Source organism: Salvelinus fontinalis, chromosome 22 (assembly GCF_029448725.1).
Source record: "Salvelinus fontinalis isolate EN_2023a chromosome 22, ASM2944872v1, whole genome shotgun sequence".
NCBI classification, from domain to species: Eukaryota; Metazoa; Chordata; class Actinopteri; order Salmoniformes; family Salmonidae; genus Salvelinus; species Salvelinus fontinalis.
In genome coordinates, this window is record NC_074686.1 from 1,099,563 (window position 1) to 1,110,218 (window position 10,656).

At 40.8% G+C, this 10,656-nt stretch overlaps 1 protein-coding gene across 1 annotated transcript; it reads left to right on the plus strand.

Annotated features, from left to right (window-relative positions):
• The first annotated feature begins 304 nt into the window (after window positions 1-304).
• Window positions 305-6,735, plus strand: cks1b (CDC28 protein kinase regulatory subunit 1B). Its single transcript, XM_055875863.1, has 4 exons — window positions 305-525; window positions 1,201-1,268; window positions 1,421-1,548; window positions 5,815-6,735. Exons 2-4 carry the CDS (start codon window positions 1,210-1,212, stop codon window positions 5,856-5,858), a joined length of 231 nt encoding a protein of 76 aa, XP_055731838.1. The 5' UTR covers window positions 305-525; window positions 1,201-1,209; the 3' UTR covers window positions 5,859-6,735.
• The last annotated feature ends 3,921 nt before the right edge of the window (window positions 6,736-10,656 follow it).

Sequence of the window (10,656 nt, forward strand, 5' to 3'; positions counted from 1 at the left end):
AGTAAAAATGGAAGACCTCCCAATTTATTAAACACATTATTTGGAATGAAATACCATATTGAATCAGTATCGAGCAAACATTTTTTCAACCAGTTTATCTTGAAAGTGTTATTTATGTCAACAAAATCCAACACTTCTAGACCGCCTTCAGCTCTTTCGTTAGAAAGGACTCTATATAGCTTTCTTTGTCCCTCTATGTCGACAGGTATGACGGTCTTTGCGTGTCTCGTCTAAACTATGTCACATGTCACATGATCATTTATGTGAGAGGATTGACCAATGAGGAGCAGCAGTGAGTTTTTGAATGGTGAAAGGCAGGATCAGTAACATAAGAGAGGGAAACTCGCAGCGACACGTGAAAAAGGTCCATCGACCATATCACATCAGAAGCAGTACAAGCTACTGTACATGGAAATATAAGTACATCGGTGACCGACAATAAAATACAGGCCTGTTGTGAAATTTCGAGATTTTCCGTTACCAAATCACGACTACAATAATTTGGAACGAGCCACTTGAAGAAAGGTGATTTATGTTTAACTTGTCAAAGCTAACGTAGGAGCTAGCTAAGCTAGTGCTAGATAGCTAAGCCTGCTAGCTAACGTGAGCTAATTCATTAATGTTAGCTAGCAAGTTAGCCAGCTATTTAACTAGCCTGCTAACTTAGCTAGCTAGTTCCAACGGTTGTTGGATGACATTTTGTGTTTTATGAACTATGTTAGCTAGAACACTCAGTGGGTGACATGCTGATGAACATGAGGAGCTAGCTATGTATGATATAGCTAGTTATTTCACCTAGATTTTGTTTGCTAGGGAGGGTTAGTTAAACAACAAACGTAGCTACTAACGTTACTGTAGTAGATAAAGCTTGTCGCCTTACTTAGCCATCTAACGTTAGCTAGTTACATTCATTGTTTTATGATGCGCAATACAGGTGCATTGATCACATCTGACCTGACAAACCTGTAATTATGTCATGCCTTTGCTTGGGCTTTACTACTTTGAGGTGTATTGGTAGACTTCAAACGATGAGGTGTATTGCCGCTACCTACTATTCGGGTAGTAAATTAAATAAAAACATAATACTCCTTTAGTCAGTCCAAATCACAGGATAGAACATTCAGTCGACAGGATCCCTTGTAATGCTCCTGCTGTAAAATCCCTGAGTACCTAAACTTTCAAATGCACTCTTTTTTTCAGGTTGACATCATGTCTCAGAAGCAGATATATTACTCTGACAAATATGACGATGAGAAATTCGAGTATAGGTAAGTTAAGGCTGTACGTTTTTCTAAAACAGTTTTTAGCTAGCTAATATCGACATGTATGTCTTGCCTGGCAGCGGTCTTCCTTCCTAGCCCTGTGATGTTGACACTGCACGACTCGGTAAAGTACCATTCAATTTCTCCACTCTCTGTAGGCATGTGATGCTGCCCAAGGACATTGCCAAGCGTGTGCCCAAGACCCATCTGATGTCAGAGACTGAGTGGAGGAACCTGGGCGTCCAGCAGAGTCAAGGCTGGATACACTACATGATCCATCAACCAGGTACACTGTCAAATGTTTAGTATTAACGCTCAGTACAGTAGAAAGAGTGAAGTGCTGGTGAATACAGCAGCATAAAGGCTATTATGGAGGAATACAACACTGAACTGTACTGGGGGATTACAGTTGTGCCTATGTCGCGCCATGGGGGTTCATGTCAGTACCGTAGGCAGTGTGATGTGGTGAATCCAGCGGCATAACATTGAGTTATACAAACACTGAATTGTAGCCTACTGTACTTTGTGGAGCTCTCTGACTTGGGGATTACTTTTTGTACCCATGTCTTGGGTTTGGGTCATTGGTGATTAGGATGTGCTACTCCTTAGATGTTTGAAGCTCATTGTTGAATTTTCTGGGTACTGTATAAACCATCATGTGATATGGGATGTATTGTCTTGGAAATAAACGGGCTGAAACGGAGAGGGAACTACCTGCATTTGTTCAATAAGAAACTTCACACTGCTCTTGATAGTATCACTGATCTTAAATAAGCTTACGTTTCGGCCTCACGGCCTTCGTCAGAGCTTTTGTGATTTTTTTTTATTTTTACCCTTAGCCCCACCCACATCCGTTCCATGCATCGAATGGGGTTGAGGCGAAGAAAAAAACAAATAAGTGCCACCAAATATAACAATATACATTTCATAAATATTAAAATAAAGTGTGAAAATAAGACGTATTAAACATGTCTGTAAAACCACAATGAGGACACAGACCTACCAAGCAAGTTTTCATTAGTCATTGGGACATCGTACCCAATTCCCTACAGACAGCGACTCCCGCTATTATCGCACACATTCAGGTTTTTTTTTTAGCCCGGAAGCAACACAAGGCTCCACGAAAGAAAAGGAACGATGGAGGTAAGCGGTCGATGAGAGGACCAGGAACACAAGCCGTGGACACGGAGCTACAGCAGGCCGCGGTAATTAACCTCTCCAAAAAAAAAAAACGTACTGACGCGCAAGTCTCAGTCTTATCTAAGGGCCTCTCTTTTGTACCTACATGTACCATTCGATGTGAAAGTAGATCTGTTAATATTCTTTCGCAAGATTAAATTTAAGTATGCGTTTTCTCAAAACACTGTTTCGGGCCTAGAAACAGATCAAAGAACTGGTACCCATTTTATGCCCAAAAGCAAATTCTGTCCTATGGTTAACAACTCTTCGATTAATACCTATTGTAGGTTAGTCGAACAAGAAGCCATGTCAGTATATAGGAGACAAACAAACCACATTCAGAAGAATCTCACTAGAACAGAAGAACAGGTACTTAATGAAAGATTAATCTTTGGTTATTAAACCTGCAGATAAGGGGGGTGCTGTGGTTGTTTTAGACTATGAAAAATACACTGCTCAAAAAAATAAAGGGAACACTTAAACAACACAATGTAACTCCAAGTCAATCACACTTCTGTGAAATCAAACTGTCCACTTAGGAAGCAACACTGATTGACAATAAATTTCACATACTGTTGTGCAAATGGAATAGACAAAAGGTGGAAATTATAGGCAATTAGCAAGACACCCCCCAAAACAGGAGTGATTCTGTAGGTGGTGACCACAGACCACTTCTCAGTTCCTCTGCTTCCTGGATGATGTTTTGGTCACTTTTGAATGCTGGCGATGCTCTCACTCTAGTTGTAGCATGAGACGGAGTCTACAACCCACACAAGTGGCTCAGGTAGTGCAGTTCATCCAGGATGGCACATCAATGCGAACTGTGGCAAAAAGATTTGCTGTGTCTGTCAGCGTAGTGTCCAGAGCATGCAGGCGCTACCAGGAGACAGGCCAGTACATCAGGAGACGCGGAGGAGGCCGTAGGAGGGCAACAACCCAGCAGCAGGACCGCTACCTCCGCCTTTGTGCAAGGAGGTGCACTGCCAGCGCCCTGCAAAATGACCTCCAGCAGGCCACAAATGTGCATAATTGGACAGTTTGATTTCACAGAAGTGTGATTGACTTGGAGTTACATTGTGTTGTTTAAGTGTTACCTTTATTTTTTTGAGCAGTGTATAAAGAAGAAATTCCGAGACAACTCAGCAATGAACGTTTCTATAGAAAACTGAGTGTTGATCCCATACAGGTGTTCCAAAGGGAAATATGCTTGAATCTGGAACAAGCCCTATTAAACAACCCTCAAAACCTGAATATGAATATCTTTGCTGCAAATGTGCCATACGTCCATGCCTGTACATTTTACGGAAATTACACAAACCTAAAACACAAGGCAATTATCCAGGCAGACCAGTGGTTGCAGGAATAGGCTCAATGCTACAGCCGTTGTCGATCTTTGTAGACTCTTATTAAAACTCATGTGCAAGCATTGCCATCATGTGTGAAAGACTATAGACTTCATAAACAAGATCTCACTAATAATGGGTTTAACAGAAGACTGTATTTTGGTCACATTAGATGTCGAGAGTATATACCAGCATTCCCCATGTGGGGGGGCTGGGAGCCCTAGCTCACTATTTGGGAGACGGAGACACTAATGAATATCCACCAACAAACTTTATTCTAGAGCTGGCTGAAACGGACAGAAATACTCTATTACAGGGGGACAGCTTCCATCCTGAGCCATTAAAAAGAGGACTTCCAAGAAGCCAGTTTTTCAGACTGCGTCGTATATATGCCACCACAGAGGATTATCTAGAAAAGGCAGCGGAGATGCGCACTAGGTTTCTAAGAAGAGGCTATTCGCCACAACGTGAGGATGAAGCTCTTAATTTGGCATTGGGAGAAAAAACACGAGATTAACTGCTACAAAAAAAACCCCGCTGAAGAACACTCTGTAATGTTCACAACCACATATACTTTGAACTCGCAAAAAGTGGGGGGGGTGGTCAAGAAACACTGGCATATTTTATCATCGGACCCAGCTTTACCGGCTGAATTTAAAAATCCACCACTTATTGTGTATAGGAGAGGTCGCAATTTACGCTGCCAACTGCCAGCCAGAAAAGAAAATCAGCCAGGCTCTTTTACGCCCTCTTCCAAATGGTAGCTATAAATGCAGAGGATGCGCACAGTGCAATATGATGAAGTGAATATTTCTGCCACCCACATACAGGAAAATGGTTCCAAATAAATGACATTATTAAATGACATAATAAATGACATTATGTTCCACCACCCATGTTATTTACATTATTAAATGTCCATGTGGGCTGTGCTATGTAGGTTAAACCTCTTGTTCTCTCAAACAGAATCTGTGAACATTGAAGTTCAATCAGGAGAAATGACAGGGATTATCCAGTCGCAGTACATTTTAATGACCTAAATGACATTTCTACCTTTTTTAGATTTTGTGGCATAGAGGAAGTTAAGATATCAGACAGGGGAGGTGACAATAATAGTCTGAGTAATAGAGAATGTTTTTGGATTTTCACCCTCCAGGCATTATTTCCTAAAGGTCTTAATGATGAAATGCCTATGTATGTTATGTTGTGAATTTGAACATGAATTATGCTCCTATTTAAGATTACTCGTTTTTTTGTACGATGTACCCGATGATTAATGAAAACTTGCTTGGTAGGTCTATGTCTTCATTGTGGTTTTACAGACGTGTTTAATACGTCTTATTTACACACATTATTCGAATATTTATGAAATGTATATTGTTATAATTGGTAGCACTTTGTTTTTCCTTCGCCTCAACCCTCAACCTTTCGATGCATGGAACGGATGTGGGTGGGGCTAGGTCTACATAAGGGTGCTAATAAATAAAAAAAAACTCTGACGAATGCCGTGAGGCCGATACGTAAGCTTATTACCGATACGTAAGCTGTTTTTACCCCCAAGCCATAAGACTACTGAACAGGTAACCAAATGGTTAAGCGGCACTGACCAAACATATGCAAGCGCTAACAGCCAGCGCTCCCATTCAAAATCCAATGCTGAAGTTCTCCAGACTTTCAATATTTGAGTCAACGAGATGAGATTTTGAAGGATCAAGGGTGGCCTCACGAGACTACTAGAATACATGAAGGAATTATCAGCTTTCCAAACTCTGACTCTAAGGATGAGTCCCAATAATATCTCCTTTCGTTCACTACTTCCCACAAATCAATGGAGTGGTGTAGGCATGGGCTAGAGGGAGTTTCCACCATGTTTCTTATACCAGCCATTTTCTTTCAAATTAGTGAAGGGCAGTAAACAAGTGCACACTTTGGAAGGAAGGAGAGATATTTGGGATACCGCCTGAAATGTTTTTCATTCAGTTCCTGAACTTCATTCACAAATGTTTCCTGTTTTTATTCTTTTTCTCCAGAGCCCCACATCTTGCTTTTCCGTCGTCCTCTGCCCGCAGCCTGATCTCAGACAGAGTGCGCGGGAGAACACTCATCGGAAAGAAGATAAGAGAGTGGCTGGAAATGGATGAACACTTCAGTTGGATGGATGAAAAGACTATTTTCCACATGTGTATCGTATACATTGCAGTGGAGCCAGAGTCGAGCGCTCCAACCCACTGTCCTCACTCACTGTAAAGCCTTTCACATTTCCTATGGATCTGCTTGGAACCCTTTCATCCTTTTCTTCATCTGTATTTCTGTAATAATTCAAACTTTTGTATTAGGACTAACTTGATAATGTTGTCAGGGTGTATGTCTGGGGAGAAAAAGAAAAGCTGTGGTTGTGGCAACACTTTAATTATTCTAAACCTTACCCGCTGTGCGTTGACTAACATGATGCTCATATCTATTTTAAGCGATATAGTAACTGTAAAATGTAAGAGGGACATTTTTGAAAGCGCAAATGTGCAGGGATTTGACCAAAATGACTATGATCAAATGTCTGTAATGGCACTTGATTCATCTTGTTTTGAATACTGCAGATTGTATCAAGTGTATGCACCTACTCTGTACAAATGATGATAGTACTCTGGACACTGTAAAAATGTTTTTTATTTTTTTAAACAATTGTGACCTGCAATTATAAGTAATGCTGTTGACTGTCTGCATTTTAGAGCTGTCAAAATGGGGCCCAAGATCTTTTTTGCCATGTCTATTATTGTACAAATCAGCTGCTCAGTATTTATGAAATCTTGTACCCCGGAAAGAAATGTTTTTTCATTTGAAATTCTTCTCACTGATTATGATGTGGTTGTGAATTATTATTTAACATTTTTATATATCCTTAAAGTGGCACTAATGGTACTGTCCCCACTACAATAAATACATACTTAAATTCATGTAAATTGGTCCTTGAAACATTTACTTTGAATTACTGTAAAATTCCATTAGCCCTCCTATCATGATCAACAGAGGTTTGGGACAGGGTACCATAACTGGTGAAGACAGGGTACCATGACCGGAAAGTCAGGTCAGTGCTCCACAGCATAAATGGGATCAGCAGCACAACCAGGTGGTCAGGAACAGCCAGGATCGGAACAGAATAGGTTGTACTGAGGAACTGTCCAAGGGCTCTGGTCTGACAGGACAATCAAAACGAAAGAGGAGTTGGTGGCAGTATGCCAAAGATCACAGTATACCAGATATGACAGGCTGACCCTAACAACTTGGCACATACAAGTAGCATAAATACTGAGACAAGGGGGTTGGTAAACATTGGCCCTGTCCAAAGGTACCCATGGAGTATAAGCACTGTAAAATGTTTGTTCAGTAGACATAGTTATCAGCTTTGAGCAGTTTCATTAAGTGCTAGTTATGTTTTAACAAATGTCAAGGAAATCATATCAAAAGTAATGTGAATATTGATTGTACTGTGAAAATCAGATACCAGATGGAATATGTATTCAAAGTGATGCAGTGAAGTGAATAAGGGACTTTGTTTTACCCAGACAATTGAAAATGTGATTAGAGTTTTGAAACATTAGCCATTTTGATGATCTGTTCAGAATGGTATGCTTAGAGTTGTGAAAATGTACCACAAACTTGTGAAATGCATCAAAGTGATTGAAAAAAAAAAGTTTAATGTTTACCCTTCCCTCCCAGCCAACATGTCCACGTAGGCCTGTAATGCCAAAAAGTGTCTCCCACGGCGTCACAATGGGATTAGATAAACTATTAGCATACGTTGCTATATCAAGGGTGTGATGACCTAATGATTAGAATTTTGGAGATCATTACAGTCCAAATTACGTTATTTTCATTATCGCTATGCAAACAGGGCTGAGTTCCGCAACAATTTTGCTGTTTATTAAACAAGTTTTGTTTAGCTAATGAAATGAAAACATTACTTCGAACTACTTTTGGGTGTCTTGTTAACATTAGAACATGAAATCCATGTCTTAAACGTTGCTACGTTTCGAAAATAGCAAAGAAAACGTGTAATCTGCTTGACACATTAAAGTTACTTACCTAACATATCACAAAATCAGCTAATTTCCACTGCATTCATATTCATACGCTGGCTTGTCTGGCTGTCATATTTTTATCTTAACTTGTCCTTCCCTTATCTACACTGAAATAATATATTTTCAGTAGTCCTAGTTTCCAATACACTAAGTTGACTGTGCCTTTAAACAGCTTGGAAATTTCCAGAAAATAATGTCATGGCTTTAGACGCTTCTGATAGGCTAATTGACATAATTTGAGTCAATTGGAGGTGTACCTGTGGATGTATTTCAAGGCCTACCTTCAAACTCAGTGCCTCTTTTCTTGACATCATCGGAAAATCAAAAGACACCAGCCAAGACCTCAGAAAAAAAATTGTAGACCTCCACAAGTCTGGTTCATCCTTGGGAGCAATTTCCAAACGCCTGAAGGTACCACATTCATCTGTACAAACAATAGTATGCAAGTATAAACACCATGGGACCACTGCTCCAAAACCGCCATAAAAAAAACAGACTATAGTTTGCAACTGCACATGGTGACAAAGATTGTACTTTTTGGAGAAATGTCCTCTGGTCTGATGAAACAAAAATAGAACTGTTTGGCCATAATGACCATCGTTATGTTTGGAGGAAAAAGGGGGAGGCTTGCAAGCTGAAGAACAGCATCCCAATCGTGAAGCACGGGGGTGGCAGCATCATGTTGTGTGGGTGCTTTGCTGCAGGAGGGATTGGTGCACTTCACAAAATAGATGGCATCATGAGGATGGAGAATTATGGGCATATATTGAAGCAACATCTCAAAACATCAGTCAGGAAGTTAAAGCTTGGTCACAAATGGGTCTTCTAAATGGACAATGACCCCAAGCATACTTCCAAAGTTGTAGCAAAATGGCTTAAAGACAACAAAGTCAAGGTATTAGAGTGGCCATCACAAAGCCCTGACCTCAATCCCTTAGAAAATTTGTGGGCAGAACTGAAAATGTGTGTGCGAGCAAGGAGGCCTACAAACCTGACTCGGTAACACCAGCTCTGTCAGGAGGAATAGGCCAAAATTCACCCAACTTATTGTGGGAAGCTTGTGGAAGGCTACCTGAAACGTTTGACCCAAGTTAAACAATTTAATGGCAATGCTACAAAATAGTAATTGAGTGTATGTAAACTTCTGACCCATTGGGAATTTGATGAAAGAAATAAAAACTGAAAAATCATTCTCTACTATTATTCTGCCATTTCACATTCTTAAAGTAAAGTGGTGATCCTAACTGACCTATGACAGGGAATTTTTACTAGGATTAAATGTCAGGAATTGTGAAAAACTGAGTTTAAATGTATTTGGCTTAGGTGTATGTAAACTTCCAACTTCAACTGTATATACTAGGCATTGTCAGAGGAAGGCAAAAAAAAAAAGTCTAAATATCCAGTCACCCAAGTCATAGACTGTTCTCTCTGCTACCACATGGCAAGTGGTACCGGAGCACCAAGTCTAGCTCCAAAAGGCTCCTTAACAGCTTCTACCCCCAAGATATAAGAATCAAATCAAGTTATGGTCACTTCCTCTTGAATTTGCAGACGTGTTGCTGTGCGTTTTGTTGCCAACCTTACTTTGCCAACTGACAACTTTACGTTTTTTTCTTTTTACTTTTTAATTACCGTTTATATTTTTTGTTTTTCCATCACAACTTTTTTCCCTCATTCAACTTTTTCACTCCGGATGCTTTATCTGGACATGGTTCGTCAGTACTTTCAACAGCCGAAGCTAAGTAGTAACATTAACATGATGTCTTTTAATTGCAGTCGCTGTACTCATAATATACAGGAGAACGATCGCCTTACGGCGAGGATAGCTGTGCTACAAGGGGGGCCAGTACAAAAAAAAAAAGTATGGATGTATGTACTTGTAAGTCGCTCTGGATAAGAGCGTCTGCTAAATGACTTAAATGTAATGTAATGTACAAGCCCAGCTTCAGACGCAATCGTTAAGGCAAGGGTAATTTCAGTGTAGGAAAGGAAGAAACAGCGTCTGTGCCACCAGTAAGTACAGATAGTAACGTTAGTATAAATCCCCCCGCACAGTCCCCGCAGCCCGACAACTTTCTCATGGCTTCTGGAGGGAAATGCTGTAGGAATGCTCAACTGGTGTCGCTCATTCAGCCGACAGAAACTTTCAACCGCTTTTCCCCATTAAGTAGCGAGTCGGAGTCTGAGGCCGAGTTTTCTCTTGTCTCTACTCCTCCCGTTACGGGGTCTGAGACGCCGAAGGCTCCCACCATTAGCTCTGACAAATTGAAAACCCTAGTCATTGGCGACTCCATTACCCGCAGTATTAGACTTAAAACGAATCACCCAGCGATCATACACTGTTTACCAGGGGGCAGGGCTACCGACGTTAAGGCTAATCTGAAGATGGTGCTGGCTAAAGCTAAAACTGGCGAGTGTAGAGAGTATAGAGATATTGTTATCCATGTCGGCACCAACGATGTTAGGATGAAACAGTCAGAGGTCACCAAGCGCAACATAGCTTCAGCGTGTAAATCAGCTAGAAAGATGTGTCGGCATCGAGTAATTGTCTCTGGCCCCCTCCCAGTTAGGGGGAGTGATGAGCTCTACAGCAGAGTCTCACAACTCAATCGCTGGTTGAAAACTGTTTTCTGCCCCTCCCAAAAGATAGAATTTGTAGATAATTGGCCCTCTTTCTGGGACTCACCCACAAACAGGACCAAGCCTGACCTGCTGAGGAGTGACGGACTCCATCCTAGCTGGAGGGATGCTCTCATCTTATCTACCAACATAGACAGTGCTCTAACTCCACAATGA

Coding starts and splice junctions, on each gene's coding strand:
- cks1b (XM_055875863.1), top strand. CDS start 1,210: ATGTCTCAGAAGCAGATATATTACTCTGACAAATATGACGATGAGAAA. Junction 1,269..1,420: donor GATGAGAAATTCGAGTATAG/GTAAGTTAAGGC, acceptor CACTCTCTGTAG/GCATGTGATGCTGCCCAAGG. Junction 1,549..5,814: donor CTACATGATCCATCAACCAG/GTACACTGTCAA, acceptor CTTTTTCTCCAG/AGCCCCACATCTTGCTTTTC.